General features: G+C 37.2%; 2 protein-coding genes across 5 annotated transcripts in view; one reads left to right on the top strand and one right to left on the bottom strand.

The window, feature by feature from the left end:
- slc7a3a (solute carrier family 7 member 3a) overlaps window positions 1-8,445 on the top strand; it is a 17,988-nt gene extending 9,543 nt beyond the window's left edge. For 2 of the 3 annotated variants that reach the window (XM_032534197.1, XM_032534198.1), the window contains exons 2-12: window positions 173-796; window positions 964-1,125; window positions 1,722-1,932; window positions 2,028-2,143; window positions 2,489-2,711; window positions 2,813-2,952; window positions 4,102-4,204; window positions 4,543-4,772; window positions 4,933-5,099; window positions 5,281-5,389; window positions 5,482-5,636. In XM_032534197.1, the coding sequence (XP_032390088.1) occupies window positions 430-796; window positions 964-1,125; window positions 1,722-1,932; window positions 2,028-2,143; window positions 2,489-2,711; window positions 2,813-2,952; window positions 4,102-4,204; window positions 4,543-4,772; window positions 4,933-5,099; window positions 5,281-5,389; window positions 5,482-5,636 (1,983 nt within the window). In that variant the 5' untranslated portion in view covers window positions 173-429. Of the gene's footprint in view, window positions 1-172; window positions 797-963; window positions 1,126-1,721; window positions 1,933-2,027; window positions 2,144-2,488; window positions 2,712-2,812; window positions 2,953-4,101; window positions 4,205-4,542; window positions 4,773-4,932; window positions 5,100-5,280; window positions 5,390-5,481 lie in introns of those variants that run through there. The other variant, XM_032534196.1, reaches the window with a different exon arrangement.
- Window positions 8,446-18,937: 10,492 nt separating this feature from the next.
- LOC116700764 (ras-related protein Rab-39B) overlaps window positions 18,938-22,686 on the bottom strand; it is a 13,051-nt gene continuing 9,302 nt past the window's right edge. For both annotated transcript variants that reach the window (XM_032534210.1, XM_032534209.1), the window contains 3 exons: window positions 22,324-22,556; window positions 19,962-20,232; window positions 18,938-19,805 (listed from right to left, as the gene is read on the bottom strand). In XM_032534210.1, coding sequence (XP_032390101.1) covers window positions 19,650-19,805; window positions 19,962-20,232; window positions 22,324-22,538 — 642 coding nt within the window. In that variant the 5' untranslated portion in view covers window positions 22,539-22,556 and the 3' untranslated portion in view covers window positions 18,938-19,649. The remainder of the gene's footprint in view (window positions 19,806-19,961; window positions 20,233-22,323; window positions 22,557-22,686) is intronic.

A 22,686-nucleotide genomic window follows, 5' to 3' on the forward strand; every position in this document is an offset into this window, starting at 1 on the left:
TTTTTTTTTTTAACCCTGTCATGGTTTCCCTACAGTTTTTGCACCTTTTCTGGAAAGAAATTATGCTGTAATCCCCTTCTCACAATGCCAAACACTGTGAAATATAAGCTTTGGCAATTACTGAATAGTTCCCTGTTTTAAAATCTTGTTTTCTTATTGTGTTTTCTCACAGGTCCTAATCTGCTGCTGCAAAAACACTGAAACCCCAGACCTGCCACATCCTGTTCTCTGACTCTTGCCTAAGTCACCGGACCTGCACCAAAGGACCAATAATAAACGAGGGCTTGGACCTAGCCATCTGCTCAAAGTACTTTTACTCTCAGACCAGTCACAGGTGTTCTGTTTAAGCTGTGTCAATCGCACACACCCACACTGTAAGAATTAAAATCTCATAGCCTGGTTCAGCGCCCACACACAGTCACAGCAAACATGGCAAACAAGCTGTCCAACTTTGGAAAAATCCTGTTGCGTCGCCGGGCATTAGACTGCTCTGGAGAAGAGACCCGATTCGCCCGCTGCCTGTCCACCCTGGACCTCATTGCTTTGGGGGTGGGCTCCACACTCGGTGCCGGTGTCTACATCCTCGCTGGCGAGGTTGCCCGTGAAAAGGCAGGACCTGCTATTGTCCTCTGCTTCCTCATCGCTGCTCTGTCCTCCATGTTGGCCGGTCTGTGCTACGCTGAATTTGGCGCCCGTGTCCCCAAAACAGGTTCCGCATACCTTTACAGCTATGTGACCGTTGGAGAAATCATGGCCTTTATCACAGGCTGGAACCTAATCCTCTCCTATGTAATAGGTGAGCTTTCTAAAGTTTCAGTGAAGTTGTTGCAGTGCTTTTTATGTTGTTTCCAAATGCATTTTTACGTGTGCCAAAATCCCAAGTAGGAAACTAGAGAACCATGGAAAGGACGAGTCGCCCAGTCACTACAATGTTGACAAACAAGTTTCTGCCTTCTCTTCTAGGTACGGCCAGTGTGGCCAGGGCATGGAGCTCAACGTTTGACAGTTTAGTTGAGCAAAAGATCTCTGACTTCTTTAAAGCCTCCATGACAATTGAGGTGCCAGGGCATGTGCTGGCAAAGTACCCCGACCTGTTTGCCCTCATCCTGGTCCTGCTGCTCACTGGTGAGTTACCTCAGCTCATCATCATCAGTCATTAACTAGTTATTTAGTCATACTAAAAGTCCTTCAGGATGAATAAAGTTTGTCTGTCTTCAAGATAAATATGATTTATTGCAAGATGATTAAGTTAGAAACGCATTTTTTAATTTTTTATTTATACACTTAAATACTGAAAGTTTTTACCAATTCTTAAAGTTTTTAATTAAAAATCTGAGGAAGGAACAACTCTCTTTGGTTGAAATTGGCTTGGAACTCATTGACAAATGCAAGCTCGGACAAAGGTTGTGATACAGGTTAAGCTCCGTAGCTTTTTATAAATGTGTATAGTTAAACTGTGTTTAATTATTGCAGTCCACATTAACCACTGTTAGCATTGTATGAAAAACGCTGCTTAACAACCAGAACAGTTGTCACACTAATATTGCAGCTAGTGTGACATGCCACTAGCAGTGTTAGAAATAGATAATTGGTGGATTGGTGTTGCCGACTAATGTTGGCATCTTGGACGTTATGAAGTACAAACACATCCACCCACATATCAGGACGTGTTGTTATTGGTGCTGGAATATGAATTCTCTCTCCTCATGTCTTGCCCTCAGGACTTCTGGCCTTTGGCGTGAACGAATCGGCGCTGGTGAATAAGATCTTCACCGGCATCAATCTGGTGGTTCTGGGCTTTGTTATCATCTCTGGCTTTGTTAAGGGTGACACTGCCAACTGGAACCTAACTAAAGAAGACTATGAAAGCTTCATAAATGGCATCAACAGCACCAACGGCACCAACGGCACCAACAGCAGCAGGCTTACTAAGTCCGTATTTGACAGTTACCAGCAAATTAAGTCATGGTTTTTATTATTTTCCCTGTTTGATTGTTAAACTGTGCATCTTGTCTTTTGCCACTCAGGATCGAGGAGGAATTTGGCGTGGGTGGCTTTGCTCCATTTGGCCTGACTGGAATCCTGTCTGGTGCTGCCACCTGCTTCTACGCCTTTGTGGGCTTTGACTGCATTGCCACAACAAGTGAGTGGTTGTAATATTTCCCTGATAAGTGATGTAAAGAAAGGGTTTACAGAAATGGCTATATAACATTATACAAACACACGTGAAGTGGAACAGCGTTTGAAATTGGGTTTTCATTCAAAATTATAGAAGTACATCTGCCAAGGTTGATATTTTTTTTCCACATCATCTTTGAACAATGCTGGTCTGGTGACTGAAGACTGCAACACATTTACGTGCTTTATGACAACAAGCACAAAATCTCACGTGTTGGAAAACATGATTGATTGTCTGTTTCTCTGTTCCATGTGATCACTTTTTTATCAACTAATCCTCTTTTTGTTTCATTCCTCCCGTTGTCCTCAGGTGAAGAAGCAAAGAACCCAATGCGTTCCATACCTGTTGGCATTGTCGCCTCGCTGCTGATCTGTTTTTTTGCCTATTTTGGTGTGTCTGCCGCTCTAACCCTCATGATGCCGTACTACCAGCTGAACTCCCAGAGTCCTCTGCCTGAGGCCTTCAGCTACGTTAACTGGGCTCCTGCCAGATACATTGTGGCTGTGGGCTCTCTCTGTGCTCTGTCCACCAGGTAACGAGGGAAATTGCATTCTTGCCACAGTGTGTTCTTAACATAACACTATAAATAAAGCTTTTTAATATTAAAGTTTGATACTATTGATCTTCTCTCAGTCTCCTAGGCTCTATGTTCCCCATGCCCCGTGTTATCTACGCCATGGCAGAGGATGGGCTGCTGTTCCGTGTTCTGTCTAGGATCGACACTCGCACAAAGACTCCTCTCCTGGCTACCATCGCTTCTGGCGTTGTTGCAGGTAAGCTCACTTCAGCCCATTGTTGTCTGTGTTTCCATCGCGGTCTAAAGAATGTGAAGAGTAGGAAAATAATTTTGCTGACGCATTACCATTTGAGCGTACGTTCTGCGCGTGCGCGAGCCACAATACGTCTCCATAACAGCCGGCAGCGCTAATCTGTATTCTCTCGCAAAAAATAAACACCAGAAATGACAAATGCATAATGTGGCCATAATCACCATAATGCTTGTTAAAATACAATATTCTATTTTATGTAAATAGTTCACGAAAATGTGTTTCTAAAAACACATTTTAGGCCTTTTTTTTTTTTTCTTAATCAACAAAGGTCAGTTTTTTTCAGATTTTGAGAAGTGTTCATCCCGCTCGTCATTTCCGGTTAGTGTTTTAACATAAGTGCACTGATTTGCATAGGCGACAATTACGGTAGGGGCGCTACGCACACTTATCAGATTTTGTCATGAGTCATTTTGTACTTGCCACTTTTTTTCTTTTTTCTTTTAAACCTTGAGTTCAATTTAGTTAAAAATAAAAATAAAAAATAAAGTTCATAAGCCTGAGACACATGTTTGCAGCACACTACAGTTCAGTGTGGTGCTGGCTTGTGCGATCTCTCTCTTTTTCTTAGTCATTTTTTTAAAATGAGTCGGGAAGACAACAAAAGCTAACTTTTCTATTAATGCTATCAAATAACAATAAATGTTCTCCTCTTGATCTTGTCCTAAAATGGTTGTAAGTTTATACTAGAGAAGCCTACTACCACTACCTTTTTTACCTCTCTCTCTCTCTCTTTTTTTTTTTTTTACACAATGAGATTTTTGATAATATAATCAGTAGTGGATATAATGACTAAGTGGGTATATTCAAATAATAGAACAGGTAAATATATAATATATAATATATATATAATATATAATATATTATATATAATATATTTATATATCTATATATATATAATTATATATAATATATATTATATATATATATATATATATATATATATCTATAATATATGCGCCCAGCTCTAAAAATATCCTAATCTTTTACCCCGGTCCCTGCGGTCTAAACGCAGTGAGTTTTAGTTCCTCAGAAGAATCCTAGTTCTGGTGTGGCAGTGCAAAGGTTTCATTCAGTTTTTACTTCTCCTTACAGCTCTGATGGCATTCCTGTTTGACTTGGCAGCTCTGGTTGACCTCATGTCCATTGGAACTCTGTTGGCGTACTCTTTAGTGGCCATCTGTGTCCTCATCCTCAGGTAAGCACCTTTTTTATTCTCTACAACCACACTCTGAAAGTTGAGTCTGATTTTGTAATCTTGTGTTAAATACTCTCAAGCAGCTGCTGCACTTATATCGCTAAGTATCAATGAAGCCAGTTTTAAGTAATAGTTGTATTATAATCTGTGTACAGATAAAGTAATCTCCTATAGGCAGTGGACTAAACTGAACAAAACGGGTTATAACATTTTATGAAAGCCCCTGTTTGTATGCTGACAATATTTCTAGCTATTAGGGGGTTGTTTCTAGATATGCCACTGAAACATATCCTTCTTTTATTCCACTCACTCTGATATATATTTTGCTCCCTCCACAGGTATCAGCCAGGCAGCTTGAGTTCCTCGAGCCAGATGGAGAAGCTGGTGGAGCTGGTGGAAGGGGAGAAGGTTGCCGTAAGTGGAGGGGACAGCGGTGACGAGTACGGCATGGAGACGGAAGCGAGACCACTCAGAGAGGCCTTCACCGCCAAGCTGCTCTTCTGCCCAAGTGGAAAGCACCCGACGCAGACCTCTGGGAATATTGTCTATGCCACCACTGCTATTATTTGTAAGTGTGTCTGGGAGAAATCTAAAGATGGAAGGAAAGTTGAGGACTTGTCTTCGCTGATAAATGCATTTTTTTTTAACAGCAAATAAAACGTATAGTAAAATATGTAATAAAATAAGCCACTATTCTAAATAACTTTCTCTTTCTTGCCTCTCTGCAGCGGTTTTTATCACTGTGCTGTGCATCATCCTGGCCAACTCTCTCACAATGCTGCAGGCCGGGCATCCAGCTGTCGTGGTGCCCTGTGTCATCTTGACTCTGCTCTGTATCGTCTGTCTCATCATCATCTGCAGGCAGCCTGAAAGCAAAGAGGCTCTCAACTTCAAGGTACCGATCAGACCCTGAGTGTTACAGAAAAGGGATTCAGAGTGGCTGAATGCCCACGTCCTATTTACCTTGGCACACATTTAGTTTATTGAGTGGTACTTTGACCAGAACCAGGTACATTTAAAATAGTTATGCTGATGTTTTTTTTGTTTCACATCCTTCATTTCTTTGTCCCATCAAGGTCCCTCTGCTTCCCTGGTTGCCTCTTTTCAGTGTTTTCGTTAATCTCTACCTCATGATGCAGCTGGACCGGGGTACATGGTGCCGATTCGCCGTCTGGATGCTTATCGGTACGTTTAAAAATTACTAATCATGTTTTTATTTCTAGCGCCATTCATGTGACTGTTTTATAACTTCTTGTTGCCTCTCTCCTACCCTCCAGGTTTTGCCATCTACTTCCTCTATGGTATTAGGAACAGCAGTGAAGCTGCCAAAAGGTCCTCCCCACGCAAATATGAGCCCACGTTGCAGACCAAAAGCCCGATTTACAAGGGCGCTCCTAACGACAGTGACGTGGAAGTAGGCAGCAGCCCCTGAGACACACTGACGTAGACCTGGGGAGTGTTGCCAGAGCATCTACACTCATTTTGGCAGTCTGGTTGAACTGGCAGCAAAATGCTGCAATGGAGGCGGCTTGGAACGCAGCCCTGGGTTTAAAGGGAGGAGAGGCAAGAAAGCGCCACACAAACGTCTTACCTCTGACTTGGAGGCTGATTAACTTGATGGCTAGACACTGACAAAGCCACGTTCTGGCCATGGGGTCTGTTTCTATCTGTCTGTTTGTACTTAGCCTTAGCCTTCTGGTAAGATATTTACCTGCCTATAACACATGCTTTGAATGGACCTAACTAACAAAGCCTTCAGTAGAATTAACATGTCTAGTTGTTGGTTCTTGTTTGTTTCACCAGGCTGTTTGTTTCTGTGTAAACAGGGTAGCACTGACTCGGTGGTTTAGTGTCAATCAGGGCCTCAGTGCAGTTAGGTCACTAGCACATGGATGACGTCCATGCCCTCTATACTGTACGATTCAGTGTCTGAGGCGGAAGTACATGCTTTACAGATCATCCTTGTGCCCCCCGCTCCCAGAGAACAGCCATAAAGTTAGTGTGCCCGGCACCCTTTTAAAATGGTATGAAATTAGTTGCGTATTGTAATTTATCCATGTTTTGCATATTGTGACTTTAGTGCAATGGTATTTACAGGCATTTTGTGGCTTTTGTTTCAACCTAAACCTAATAACTAAAATGTTTTTTTAAAGGCTTTTAATACCACAAAGGTTGACAAACTACTTTTTGGACCCTTGGGTGCAAGTATGTAAATTAAATCTGGAATTTGCTTATTAATTAGATTACACGATTTCAGGCCTCTCTGTTCCATCTTTGCATGTCTATACCCAGATATTTTCGCACATCTGAGGAGGTTGATAAGATTTGCACTTTACAAGGTCCTTAATCGCAATAGAAGTTTAATTGATATAATCTTTCACCTGTGACTGATCTGGGAGCTGGGGATGTGTTTCTGAACACAGGGTCTGTCTTTCATTACCACAAAAATATCATATTCCCCTTTTTTTGTTTATAATTCCTTGTGAAAAGACTCACAAATGTTCTTGTTTAGTTTCAATTGAAACTTGTTCTTGGCAGCTTTTGTCTGCTGAGTTCCCATTGCGTTTACTTTATTCAACTGTAATTAGTTTTTACTACTTTTTATTTACGTCTACTAATAGAACTGTTAATATTGAATTGTTTATAGAATTGTTTGGCATTGCTTTCTTTTTGGCTTCCACCATTGGTCAGAGTGGGTGTTTGACTTGAGTGTTGATGTTTATTAATTGGCTATTGCCTTTTCAAAATGTATTGGCATAACAAACATTTATCTTCCTAATTGCCCATCAATCAGATGATTAATTTCCTCAATCCATGGTTGTGGCTGCTGCTGCCACTGCCACATGTTTCAAGTCATAGGCTCAGGAGCACAGAGTATAGGCTACATGCAGAGGAACGGCACACAGTGTGAAGGCTTATGTAGTTTACAAAAAGCAGTCACAAACAGCAGTTACATGAGGCTATTTCTAAATATAGTTTTTTTGGGGGGGGTCAAAGGAAGCAGACAACGCTTTAGTAGCCGGTGAGTGTGGTGAAAAGAACTAAACACAGTACAAATTCAGTTTCCGGCAGCAATGTTAATATTGGTGCACCGAAGAGAACAGGGGGAAAAAAAGAAACCGTAAAGGAGCTAAAGTGGTATTACATCTACAGTGTAGGTGTTGGTTTGTCCATGAATGAACGCTGCAACTCCTCACAATTAACATTTGAGGCTGTGGTTTATAATTGTCATAGGTTGAAAAGTACAGGTCTGTTTACCAGAGTAACGGTAATTACACTAACAATTTAGATGAGTAATCCAGGACAATAAGATTGAAATGCAGTCCTCAATTATTTGTCTCAAACATATCTCGACCATGTCATGTGACATGCTACTTGAGTACACAACAAATAAATATCACCGGGACTACACCAGATGAACATTACAATATCTATTTTCACATTATAGACACCACCGCTGATTAACCCTGTAACAATTTGGCCACCATTAAGCACATTTACCATACATGGTCCAGCCATATACTAGGATTTGACCTGATCTTGTGTTGTTTTGTCTTTTCATATCAATCTCAGTTTAATATGCTTTTTAGGTGTTAATGTATTTTAATTGTTACATGTACAGTTTTTTTGTCACCCTTGTTGATTTGTTACCTTTTTTTTTGTTGCAAATGTCTTGCATCGTCAAATGATTTAATCAAATGATTTAATTGTAATTGACCAGATGGAAATGTTTTTGAAAACAAAGCAGTCACAAAAGAGTGACTGCTAAAGTGTGTGTGTGTGTGTGTCTGTGTGTGTGTCTCTCCCCCCCCAACCCTCTAGAAGCGATGTAACTTATTGTTTATAGTATTTTTGTTCTAGTAAAGTGCTTTTCTGTAGAATGTACAGTATTTGTTTAAATTTGTTTCTTTATTTGTATAATACTGTAAATTATACAAACATACTTTCTTTAACACATGACGTGCATAATTTGATAAGAGAGGTTTTTGTAAATCACACTTGAAGGCATTTAATTTGACACTTGATGCTGCTGAAATCCTAGTCAAAATGGTCCTGTTGGATGTAATATTAAAGCTTTTCTGTAGATGCTGTTTCCAAACATCTTCACCGTTTTGGCTTAGAAAATGCACCCCCCCTTTGGACACTTGACATCAACCATAAAGTTTGCTGAGAACGGAGGTACAGTAAAAGTACATTTTGAAAGTGTTGCTAGATGATGTCGGTCAATAAACTGGTGCCTAGAACCATTATTCTGCCTGAGAAATGCACTGGGGCTGGTAGAACAGAGTCCAGCTGTATCTTGGACAACTCAAGTACTTTGTAACTATCAAAAAGGTTGTTGCTCTGACTCATGTCACAGAGCGCTTCATACTCAGCCCTAATGCCTTTCAAAATGTAATACTATCCTGTCCCTTCCCTGTCTGCTCTCATTAACAGCAATGATCTATTTTTGTCTTTGTTTTATATCCTGTACATATTGCTGTTGTGTGTGTGTGTATAAAACAAGCTTTTTTTTATATAAAACAATTCATGCTTAAAGCAGAAAATGCATCTGTGTTTTTTTTTAAAGAATTGTTTAGATATTTCCTCAGAATGAGCTGCTGGCCAGAGCCTGTTGAAGCCAAAGTGTACTAGTTTTTCTATGAGTCACTGGTGACTCCACCTAACTATGTTGACAATGTGCTGTTTTACTAACTTCTCATATATATCCTGCAACAACAGGCCTACAACGGTTTAATTCTTACATTTCTCTCTCCACACAGTATTTTTCTATATCCCATCTCTATTCAGTAAGTTATTAGTGGTTTTAGGCCACAATTGAACGCCTAAAAATACAGTATGCTACTGTGTTTTTTTTTTTTCTCTCAATTGCTCAAACCCACTTTCTTAAACACTCAGAGCAATTCCCACAATATTTAATACTGAACAACACTTAATATGTGCAACAAAAGGCCTTCACTCATTCAAAGCATTTAACTTGTCATACACTTCTACAAACACAATTCTTTTGCTGAAGTTCCTGACTTTGCACTGCCCCCAAATGGCCAAATTTCCCGTTGAATTTGAAAGCTCATTCACACACTACAGCTCCTCACCTTTTTAAAGATGTCCAACATGTCTATATCTGTCAAAAAAGTGATTAAAAATAAAATAAAGGCCTAATAGTTAATAATTATTTATATGAAATGTAAACAAAACACTAAATATATTTAAAATAACTGTCTACCTTACCAATTTATCTTATTTTCTTATTTTTCTTATTTTTCCCTAACCCACAATTTTGATAAAATAATCAGTTCACACAGACCTTTTATTATTCATCAGGTTAATCACAAACAGCAAAGGAAACTGTTTTCTATGCTACTAGTTTCAAATATATATATTTAGAATAGGTGACAGCACCAAGGAGAGGGACATAGTTTTACTGAGAAATAGTTTATTTTGCAAATGGAAATTCATTATTTTAATTATTTTGGTGTTAATGGAATAAATAAATTAATCTCTTTATAAAAATCTTTTTTATAAACACTAAACTGAAAAGGCTGTTTGTTAACTTTACAATAAAAAACATTGTTATAAAATGAGGAGCCTACAATCGAAACAAAGAAGTTAGCCTACAGTTTAATCCAGGACACAGTTCTCATGTTGTAGTCAATTTTGAGCTTCTTTCTTTATCTGTCTATGATTTTGAGATGTTGATCCATTTTTCTTCCATGTCTTCTTTTAGTTTAATTGAAATAAAACTTCCAAAATACATATTTAGATGGTATTTGTTTTGGGCTGCAAAATATGTATTCCTACATTTTAAGGGGGTAAATTCTGTGGAGATATGTTTAGTTATTTAGTTAATCCTGTTCACCTGCATTAGCTTGTCAATTGAATGCAAATTTAGCATTTTATGCTTATTTCAAAAGGCCTTTTAAACAGTCACTGTTTTAATTTTAGTTCTATGGTGTTTTATTATTGCTTGTAAATTGTTATCGTACTCTGGAAACTGTTTTTAACTCCCTATTAACTGTAGCCCTTTGAGATTTCCTTGTGAAATGTAAAGGGAATTATAAATAAAATGTATTATTATTATAGCATTTTATGCTGCGTTCCAGATACAGTTTTTAGCCCGTAAATTACGACTTCAAGTCACGACTCACAACTTGATTGCGTTCCTGGCAAAGTCACAACAAACCCTTCTAGCTAGCGTTAGCTAGCGGCTACCTTACGTTGACGTTAGCTAGCGCGAGGTGATACTAGCGATTTCTAGTCAGCGACATATTTTGGCCTTGATTTAATAAACATAACCTGTAGTAGTACACAGTCGTATGTGTATTGTTTAGATTACAATGTGTGGAATTACTTTACGTTGCCTTTTTATTTTTTATTTATTTTTATTTCTCACCGTTAATCACCGGCGCCTGTACAGCATCAACAGGGGTCGCCATTGTTGTTTATGTGTTTGTGACGTCGAAAACTGTAACTGGGAGTACAACGACCTGGTACGAGTTCACGGGTAATAAGTCACGGCTTTGACTGCCGTTCCAGGGCACTTTCACGAGTAGAAGGTTGTGAAAACACGAGTTACAAATTAATGCTGTGTTACAGGCATCCCTGTATCACAGCATTAATTTGTTAACGCCTAATTTGCATATCACTGTGGCGATCATGATGACGTAATTAAACAGATTTCACTCTAGCTGTTCACCTGAAGTGTCTCCATTAATTACAGGACATTAGCCTGTAGGGCTGGGATTCCTTAGCTAAACCTTTGCTAACTTATTACATGAGCTAGTAGCTCATGCTTGTTAGCAAGACAGAAGTTAACTATTTGTGTTGTCTTTTGGGTAATTAGCTCGAGTCTTTTGTTCATCACCACTCCCCTCCACACAAGACAAGAAAAACGTTCTGGGATAGGAGCTGGAAGAGACTGCTGCCTTTTTGCTGCCTTTCTGAGAGAGAAGAAGAGGGCTCAACAAGATCTCTTCTTCAGATCTGATATTTTGATTTTTTTAATAAAATAAATTAATTTGATTGACAGGGAAGCTGTGTGCAAACAGGAATGGCTATATACATATAAAAAACAAAAACAAAAACAAAACAAAAACATGCATCCAGAAAAAGGGGGAACTTTCATTGAAAAAAAGGGCAGGTGCTCAAGTACCTTTTGATGTTAGGGCTGCATGATATTAGGAAAATATCTAATTACAATTATTTGACTGATATTGCGATAGCAATATAATTCACGATATTGGAGGGAATGATCTTTTTTGTATCATTATTCTCATTTTCAGTGAAAAATGTATTTTTTAAATGATTGAAATGTGATTTTTTTTCTTTACTCTGTAGGATACGATTGTTGGTTCGGGATGTCTCCGCAGCACCACAGAACTTTATTTTTGAATGACTTGACACATGCTTTGCCTTTAACAAATATTGTGCCCCCATAGGATTTGGATATTGCACTAGTTCATATTGTGATTTCGATAAAATTGCGCAGCCTAACGTCTGTGTGCACGTGCCTGAGCCATAGTATAGAATGTTGAACAAGTCATGAGTCATAATATAGTAAGTCAAAAACGTCATTGTATCATTGTGTCAAAAAGTAATGGTATAGTATCTCGAATAAAGTTATAAAAACAGTTATAGTTTGTCAACAAATTGAATAAAAAAAGTCATAGCATAGTTTGTTGAAAAAGGTCATGTTATAGTACTGTATATCCGAAAAGTATAGTATAATATGTATTATGACAGGAAAAAGTGTGAAAAAGTCATGGTATAGGATGTGGAAAAAAGTTATAATATGGTTAGTCCAAAAAGTAAGAAAAATCATTGTATAGGATGTTGAAAAAAGTCATAAAAAAGTCATATTGTAGTATGTCAAAAAAGTCATAGTATAGTATGTCAAAAAAAGTGATAAAAAAGCCATGGTGTAGCATTCAAAAATAATTAATAGTTTAGAATGTTGAATAAAGTGATAAAAAGTCATAGCGTAGTATTTCGGAAAAAGTGATTAAAACAAAGTCATAGTATAGTTAGTCGAAAAATTATTCAAAAAGGTTCACGGTGTAGTATGTCGAAAAAGTGATAAAAATTCATAATATATTAAAGAGAAAAAAAGATTAAACAGTCATAGTATAGTATGCTGAAAATAAGTGATGAAAAAGTCATAGTACAGTATGTCGAAAATAAGTGATTAAAAAGTCAAAGTATAGTTTCTCGAAAAAAATATCAAAAGGTCATATTAGTGTAGTGTCTCAAAAAGCTAATTGTATACTAAATCTAAAAAAGTGATGAAAAGTAAGAGTATAGTTTGTTGACAAAGTGATAAGTAATAGTGTAGTATTTTGAAAAAAGTGATAAAAAGTCATGGCATAGTATGTTGAAAAGTCATAGTTTAGTATGTCGGAAAAAGTCAAAGTATACTTCCTCGAGAAAATTATAAAAAAAAGGTCATAGTGTAGTATGTCATAAAAAGTCGAAAAATGTGATAAAAAAAGTCATAGTATAGTTTAACAAATTGATAAAAAAAAGTCGTAGTATGTCGAAAAAAGTGATAAAAAAGTCACAGTATAGTTACTATACTGTGACTTTTTTATCACTTTTTTCGACATACTACGACATACTATACTATAGTATGTCGAAAAAGTGATAAAAAAAAGTCATAGTATGGTATGTCGAAAAAGTGATAAAAAAGTTACAGAATATTATGTATAAAAGGTCACAGTATGGTCAAAGAAATGCAATAAAAATGTATAGTTTGTCAAAAAAATCATTCCAAAAACTTGTCATAGTGTAGAAAAAAGTGATACATAGTCATAGTATAGTACGTAAAAAAAGTCATAGAATAGTATGTCGAAAAAAGGGATACGTAGTCATATTATAATATGTCGAAAAAAGTGATAAAAAAGTCATAGTGTAGTTTGTTGAAAAATGGATAAACAAAAGTCGAAAAAAAGTCATGGCATAGTATGTTGAAAAAAGTGATAAAAAAGTCAGAGTATAGTATGTCGAACAAATGCAATAAAAAAAGTCAAAGTATTGTTTGTCAAGAAATCATTAAAAAATGATGATGGTCATAGTGTAGCAGGTTGAAAAGTCATAGCATAGTATGTCAAAAAAAGTGATAAAAAAGTCATAGTATAGTTTGTTGAAAAAAGTGATAAAAAAGTCAGAGTATAGTATGTCAAACAAATGCAATGAAAAAAGTCAAAGTATTGTTTGTCAAGAAATCATTAAAAAAATTGGTCATAGTGTAGCAGGTTGAAAAGTCATACCATAGTATGTCGAAAAAAGTGATAAAAAAGTCACAGAATAGTATGTATAAAAAATCATAGTATAATCAAAGAAATGCAATAAAAAAGTATAGTTTGTCAAAAAAATCATTCCAAAAACTTGTCATTGTGTAGAAAAAAGTGATACATAGTCATAGCATAGTACGTCAAAAAAGTCATAGAATAGTATGTCGAAAAAAGGGATACGTAGTCGTATTATAATATGTCGAAAAAAGTGGAAAAAAAGTCATAGTGTGTCTAAACAAAGATTTAGTGTAGTATGTTGAATGAAGTGATAAAAAAGTCATGGTATAGTATGTAAAAAAATCAAAGTATAGTATGTTGAAAAAATGTAATAAAAAAGTCAAAGCATAGTTTGTCAAAAAAATCATTTCATAAAGTGGTCATAGTGTAGTATGTTAAAAAAAGTGATACAAAGTCATAGTATAGTATGTTGAAAAAAGTCATAAAAAGTCATAATATAGTAAAAGTCTTAAAAAGTCATAATATAGTAAGGCAACAAAAATAATGAAAACGCTTTTTTTTTACATACCACACTGTATGTAAAAAAAAAGTGATAGTCTTAGTATAGTATGTTGAAAAAAGTGATAATTTGTTGTGCTTTGCAGCGATGTGTGTGGCCAAACCAGTATCAAAGGTTGTGAGTCACTCACAGCCTGTGGGTACGAAGGGACGGGTTGATCTCAGTAAGTCATTGGCCAGGTGATTATACTTCTAGCTAAGACGGTCAGAAATGTGTTATATAAGTAATATTCTAGGATTTTTGTCTATTTTGTCTAGTGTAGAATATTAACAATTAAAGTTACAATTGAAAAAAAAGAGTTGTGTGCCTTCATTAAGGAAGTGGTTAAAAGTACTCCGGGTGAGGCACATTTGCATCCACCGCACAAAGAACAAGATGGTTCAGCCTAACTTTTAAAAATAGAGAGAGCTTTATGTGTTACAAAAGGAACATAAACAGGAAATGTGTATAAGAAAAGGAAGTTGTGAAACACAGATGGCCCTGGCGTGGGTTGTGAAAGATGATAGTTTCGGCCTAGAAGACAAGAAGACACCGTCCTGCAGGAAGACAATATAAGATCAGGGTAACAATAAGATGGGGCTCACGGCGGACGAGCCCTGACTTTATGTCTGTTGCTAAGGAAACTTAGTCTCGGACTTTGTGAACTCACATATCTGTGTTTTTTTAACTATTGGGTTGAACAGAGTAAAAGATACAGTTACCTGAACTCATCGTCTCTGATTACTTCTTGTGTAGAGTGAATGTAAATCCAAACAAAGAAAACGCGGGAATTAGGAAGTAGGAGTCCGATTTTACAGGCCCTCGGGCCCAGTATACCAGACTTCCTAACACTACTAAGGCCTGTGTTTTATTATAATTTAATTTTAATATTATAATTTATAATTGTATCATATTTATTGTAAACCAAATAAAGTGATAAAAAAGTGATAGTAAAGCATGTCTAAAAAAGTAATAAAAAGTCATAGCATAGTATGTTGAAAAAAGTGATAAAAAGTTGTAGTAAAGTGAGTAAAAAAGTGAGAAAAAAAGTCAGCATAGAAGGATGAAAAAAGTTAGTTTAGTAAGTTGAAAAAGTAATGTAAAAAAAAAAGGGATAAAAAAGACAAAGTGTGTCAAAAAAAGTAATGAAAAAGTCATGGTTATAGTATGTGGAAAGAAAAAGGTGATAAACGACAGTTTAGTATGTCGCAAATAGTCATAGTATAGAATGACAAAAAGCCAGAAAAATTCATAGCATGTCGAAAAACGTTAGTTCAAAGAATGTCGAAAAAGTCATAGCATAGTATGATGAAAGAAGTCCTAATATAGCAAGGCGAAAATAGTCATAGTATAATATATCACTAAAAGTGATAAAAAAGGTCAATTTTTTATGTTGAAAAAAGTAAGAATAAGTCATTGTGAATGAATTTTATTATTTTGTCATGCACACAATAGTCATGGATAGAATGTTAAAAGTCATAAATTAAATTAAATAGACATAGTATATAGTATGTCACTAAAAGCTATAAAAGTCATAGTATAAGTATAAGGAAATAGGCAATAGTAAGTAGTTGTGTAGTATATCGAGAAAGTCATTGTACAGTATGTCAAAAAAAGTGATAAAAAAAGTCATAGTGAATGAATTGTATCATTGTGTCGTGCACATAATAAAAGTACAAGACGCCATTATTTAGAACACAGGACCAGACACAAGGAAATCATCCACACAATTTCTACTCACAAGTTTCTCACGGTCAATGTTCACCTATCTTGTCCTCTATTTGCAACACTTGTGAAAAATCAAATGAGAAAAATTTCAAATTTTTTCTTCTTCTTAATTTATTTACTAAATGTATTTTGAATCCTTCTCTATACATGTTTTTATTGAAACATTTTTTAAATGTTGTTTTGTAGGAATAGGCCAAGATTTGAACACCTAAAAACACAAAAAAAGGTGTGCTGAAGAAGCTTTCCCCTCTACCTTACTCAACACTAAGGCTTCCCTCTAGTGGTTATTTTATATAGATATATATATATATATATATATATATATATATATATATATATATATTTATATTTTTGACTATGACACTTTACTGTCTGTTAGTCACACAACAGTGTGTCAGTTTCATCAAGTATACATTTATTTTGCACAAAGCAAGTCTTTATTAATGTCTCCAGGCGTTTATTATTGATGACACTTGTGCTGTAATAATCCCGGAGTCACAACAACATCAAACAGTCCACTTTGTCAGGGTTTATGGTTCCAAATAAGTTACTTACAGGTTGTGTAATGAGATACCAATATGTTCCCCGCCACTTTACAGTTTAGATTTTAACATTCACAGGATATACACAGTTGTGAACAGCAAGTTGACTGTGTGTGTGCATGCTAATCAGGCTTATTTCCTCCTAAAGGCACTCGAAAAAGACATTTCCACTGCACGGTTAAAATAAATCAACATAGTTATTTCTAAACTGTCGGAATTAGTAAATATTTTTGCCACCAATCTGACCCGAAGTTGTACTGGGGTTCAAATAATCTGCATTTGTTCACTTTCAGTGTTTTACATACACTTTTGTACCTTCAGTAACTCAGTCTGATCTGTCTGATGAGATTCCAGGTACTGATGGTTATTTACATTGTAATTGTATCAAAAGTCAAAATGATTTTCTTTCTTTGGAAAATTTGAGTTAAAATGGAGGCAAGCATTGATTAAATATGGATATGATTAAATCTATAAATGGCTTGTATGCATACGTGTGAGAGGAGCTTATCGCCTGAAAGTGTCATGTAATGTTAATATTTAATATTCAAATAAACTCAGCTTCCACAAGTATGGAGCCCCCAAAGTGTTCAATAATGAATAAATTAGCAAGCAATTATAACATAAAGAATTTCATGAATACATTGACAAATTGACAAATCCTATAACAACAATTTTGTGGTAATTTCAGGAATGTAATTGGAGTTCATAATTAATTCAATTTTACTTTATATTGAATGATTTCTTTCAATTATATTTTTTAATTTTTACTTCATAAAGTCATTTGTAATGATACTTATGTCACCGTTGTCTCATCTTTCAGCCAATCACAAAACCCTTTCAACAACTGCTATTAAATGTAGCCAGTTAGCTCCTATTGGAAAGAAAGTCATCTTTGTCAGAGTAATTCCAAATGGACCAACTCAACTGTAAATAAACACAGTCCACATACATTGTGACTAAAACCTCCTGTGCAGCTTAACAAGGCTACATATGCTACACTACCTACTGTTATAAATTCATGACTAACTTTGCGTTCGTTCGGATCTCTGAGGAAAAGGAGGCTGAGGGTCGAATTGAGAATTAGGAAAAAGGGTTTCATGCACGCAGGTGATGAGATGAGAAGCCAAAGACAATATACAACAAAACCCCAGAAAACCAATAAAACACTGCAGCTGACAGCGGACCGGACCCATGCTTCCCCCATGATGGAGTCACGTGAAACCAGTCGTGAAAATTCCTAAGACACTCTCATTTATGTCCTGCACCTTGGGGCGGTTCCTTTTCACCTGGCACATTCAATCCTTCTTCATTGGCCCGCTGTTTTCTGACACCATGACCGAGGCATCTCGTCGCTGTCCAATGAGAACTGACCTGCCTTCAAACTCTGCACCTTTGGGGGACGTTTTGGTTACAGAACAAAGGGGTCTGTCGTGTCAATGTGAAACTCTGACATCAACATAGTCCAATCAACATTGTATTGTTTTAGCCTAGACTAAGACCCCAGGGGACAGGAGACAGAAGACCACCTTTTGTTGCATAGCAGGAAACCCCTTTCCATATGTTAAAAAGAGGGGGAAAATGGGGACAGATGTATGCATAATTTTCTAACCTGGCTCCTTCAGACATTTTAACTTTTTAAAACTCAACACTCCCTAGCTGGCTGACTAGATAGGTACAGCTGCGAGCTTGAATTATTACATAGCATCAGCAGCAGCTAGCTGGTCAATTCAGAGTAACTATGGCTGCATTTCGTTCCTAAATATGTTCCTCATAGAAACACAACTGCAAGAAGAGCAAAGAGCCAGACAGTTTCTCTCTCTCTCTCTCTACTCTCTCTCTCTCTCTCTCTGGTTGCTAACAGGAGCTAGCTAACACTGTCTTTTCACTTTGACGCTGATAAATAATTCAAGCTCACAACCCTGCCTAGGCTGTAAACTTAGCATGAGCAGCCTTGTCAAGCTAAGATGTAGAAGCTAAAAAGGTTTGGACACCGTGTCTGTGTTTATTTACAGCAGCAGCAGCAGCAGCGAGAGGGCTGATTGAGAATATCGTTGACATGTTGTTGTTCTAACAGGAGCTATCTATGTCTTTGATAGCAGTTGGTTAAAGAGAGGCAGGACACATGGGGCAAGGCAAAGGGCCAATGACAACATTGTCATGTAAATTGAAATTATAAAATAAAATGTGATCTGAAATAAACTGTCATTGAAAAAATGTCATTATGAAATTAAAACAAACATTTGAAAAGGGGCAAGTTGATGTTAAATAAACATGAACTCCAATAAAAGTTATGAAAATTAGAATAATTAAATAACGACATAATACAATAACGGCATAATAATGACTTCATTATTCCTTTAGTTTTTTTACACATCGTTGGTTCATTTATATATTTTACATAATTTATTCACATGATTGTTAATTTCAAAATGTCTTTTTTGATTTATTTAATATTGAACACCTTAGAGTTCCATACAAATGGCTTTAAGATTAACCTTCCTCACCATTAAACCAGCACAGATTAGTGAACATGAACTTGAGTATTTACCGTATTGAATAAAGTCCTTAAAAAGGACAGCACCACTTGGACTCTTCCACACCATCTCTTAAAGTGGTTATAATCTGTGAACAGCTACAGTAGCTTTTCCTTTCAGCAAATGTACCATCGAACATTTTCACATTGCAAACTCTTTCTCCAGCAGTTGTTTCATGACACAGAGTTCAGCTGAGTCTCAAACCTTGGTTCAATTTGAGTTTGTGTTCATTATCCTCCGCTCTCTTTATTTATGAAGCCACTTGAATTTGTAATACAGTTCAATCAGTGAAGATCTCTTTCGGTCTCATCTCTCTCACAGGTTATAGTTATAAGGTTGCAACATATTTTGAGTATTATGCGTGAAAAGGAAGAGGCATGGCTCAGTCTTGGCATCACTGATTCAGATTTAAATTAACGTAAGAGCATAAACACACTACATTGACAATATCAGTCTTTAAAAGATGTGTGCCAACAACATGATTGGCCACTGGATTATAACTGTACACATCAGGAAAGGCCAAAAGTGTGGTGAAGCTGAAGTGCTGAGAGCTGCAAAGACAGCAGGGGTATTACAGCCACATACACATGCACACATAACAGTGACAGGGTTAAGATGCTTCTTGTGCTTCTATGCCTGTTAGGAACATCACTGAAGAGCCATTAACAGGCACTGGGAATATGAAACCATGTATTTTATATAGAAGTAAAGTGTGAAGGCCTAACTAAGCAGGGAAAATATCATCAGTCCCAAAACTACTGCCCTGAATGCAGCCAAGGCGCGAGGCGTGGATCTCCTACAGATGGAGTCCACTGAAGAATTAGCTGTCACCCCCAAATGCTGCAGCCAGGTAAATCAGCAGAAGCACCTCCGGCTGCCCTTGGTAACCTCCTCAGAGGAGTGGACGGTGTTGGGAACAAATCCACTCTTGACGCCCTCCCAGCCATCCTGGATCTTGATGTCCCCGCTCCGTACCAGTTCAAAGATGTCTCTTGTCAGATCCACAAACGCCTTAAGAAAAATAAACAAAATCTAAAACAGATTGTGAAGGGGCAAACTAAATCCGAACTAAGAAAGGCCATGAGATGTGGTCAAAAAGTTAAACACACAATAAGACAATCGCAGCTGATCTTGTATCTGTGAAGAAAAAGTCAATTTCCTCCATACCTTCTCAACATTGATAGATTCTCGTGCCGAGGTCTCCACGTAGCGCATGCCGTAGACCCCTGCCATCTTCTCTGCCTCCTGCTGGGTCACCTGGCGCTGGGCCTCTAGGTCACACTTGTGACCGACCAGCAGGAAGACAATATTGTGTGGCTGGACGTGACTCTGGGCCTCCTCCAGCCAGTTATGGACGTTCTGGAAGGAACGCCGGTTTGTGATGTCAAAGAGTAAAAGCCCGCCCACTGAGTTACGGTAGTAAGCTCTGGTGATGGACCTGGAAAAATAGACAGATGGATAAATGGGAAATGTGTTATTACGATATCTCTGCCACAGTAATGGCTATCAATACCAAACCTGTGATGATTATTTGGCATGGCACTCTGAGGCTCTGTACCAAATTTGGTAAAGATAGGCCATTAAGGGGCGCTATAATCAACGTAGACCATTTTGGGCCAGTTTATCCCTTCTGAGGTCGAGTGTGTCAAATATGACGCCAAACGTCACTTCTGATTCATAACTTTGTAACTTAATAATATAACTAGTAGAAACATGCTGTCTTTTGGAGCTAAAAACTAACAGTCGCCCCACTCTACTAATGTCTTTGTTGTCTTCCTATCCCTTACAGAAGGTTTTGTATCCAGCCTAGAAGCCCAGAGATTTTGTCAATTAATCTATATTGTTACATGCAAGATTAATACACTGTATGTAAGAAATGTAATTAAATTGTCCTTTATATGAGTTATAATGTTCATTATGTTTTAATTTTGCACTGCATGACTCCGGATATATAGATCTGTTGTAGACAACACACACACGCTTGTGTGGTATTGCTGTGTGTGTGTGTGATATCAACATATATCTGTGAGATTCATGTTCCGTTTTCTTTACTTATTTGTCTTTATGGTCCTACAACCTTTTTAACATTCAAGTGATCTCAATGCAGCACAAACATTCTAATTCTAATTCTAAACAGTTTTTCCTGAAAAGAAATGATGTTCATAGAGTGACTATGGACAACAGGGTTGATGTTTTACAAGCTTTTATAGAAAATGAAACCAGACTGACCAGAGGTGGTCAAAAATCCTTTAGGGCTCTGGGATATTCGCAACGGCACTGTACCGCCGACCTTGCGGCTCAGACCTCTCCATATTTCCTGATGTTTGCCTCCCCGCGTTACGCTTTGGGTTACGCTTTCGTGCGCTCCACCGGTTCGCCGATGTTGATTTATGTCGAGATTTCTGGCGCGATGAGGCTTGGACCCCGGTCATAACTGCTTGCAGTTCTAGTTATAATTATGTTTTCATAAGTGTATAATCACTTGAACCTAAGAATTGTGTTTGTTAGCTTAGACTGAGCCCTTCATATCTAGGCTACATTTGGGTCCTCTTTCACGGAGTTGTGTCTAGATCAGGGATCTTCAACAGGGGGTCCTCAGAGTCAGTGCAGAGGGGCCTCCAAATTGTTGTTAATTGTTGTGTTGTAATGCTATTTTTTTTCAAAAATTAAAAAGTCTTAACATGAATTGAACATATTATCAGCAAATATAACTCCCTTCTGATAATAGGCTTACTGGCCTATAGGTATAGTCACTAAGGCCATCCACAGATACAGTTCATCCTAAGGATTCAATGTGCCAGATGTAGGTTTAACATTAAAACAGGATTTATAAAATCCTGCCAACACTTATCAGGCTATTTTAATAGCTAAGAAATAATATGCAAAAAAATGTATGTTTAAAGGCTTTAGGCCATTCTACACGTTACTGTAAGCCCAGTTTATCATGCAACTTACTATAATACAATACATGCAGTAGGGGATCCCTGCTCTATCTTTCTCTCAGTTAAGGTGTCCTTGGCTTACAAAATGTTGAAGACCCCTGGTCTAGGTGGTAACCCTAGTTTTGCAAAACCTCCCACTAAACTTGCTACCTGATGACCTAGCCTAAGCTTATCCATTTTATGAGATCAAATAAGTGTTTCCTAAATCTTGGATTACCATCTAACCACAACCCTTCCACTGAGTCTGCTAGTTGCTACTAAATCCTACACACTGGTCTTTTAAGAAATGACTGAGCCTGTTTTTATTTATTACAGTTTATATATGTTTAAAGATGTACAGTATATCTTCAGTAGGAACCAATGGGCTTGGGGCTGAGAGCCAGAAAAACTTGATCCTGGGATTTGGCAATAACAACAATAACAATAACAATAACAGAAAATAGTATATTGCCAGCCTTATCCTTTAATGGTTAGGTATGGTTAGGATTTGGCAACTTAAACACTTGGTTAATATTAGGGAAAGATTGGCATAACAGTTTAAAACTAAGGAACTGTTAACTGTTGGATTGTGATGGTATGTCCTTTACCTGAACCTCTCCTGTCCCGCGGTGTCCCAGATCTGGAGTTTGATTCTTTTGCCCGGCTCGATCTCCACCAGGCGGGAGAAGAAGTCCACTCCCACCGTCGGGTCTGAAACCTGGGCGAAGCGGCCCTCAGTAAACCTTCGGATCAGACAAGACTTGCCGACCGTGGAGTCTCCAATGACGATCAGGCGAAACTGATAAAGCCATATCGTCTCCATGTCTTCCCAAAATGAAATCTGAGAAAACAAAATTGTTCACTTATCAGTCACTGTCATCCATATTTTTGGCTTCAAATGTCTTGTTTTGTCCAACTAATAATCCAAAACACAAAGACACTGAGGAGTTTATGATTAGGCTATATACAAT

This window comes from Etheostoma spectabile, chromosome 13, assembly GCF_008692095.1.
Source record: "Etheostoma spectabile isolate EspeVRDwgs_2016 chromosome 13, UIUC_Espe_1.0, whole genome shotgun sequence".
Taxonomy (NCBI): domain Eukaryota; kingdom Metazoa; phylum Chordata; class Actinopteri; order Perciformes; family Percidae; genus Etheostoma; species Etheostoma spectabile.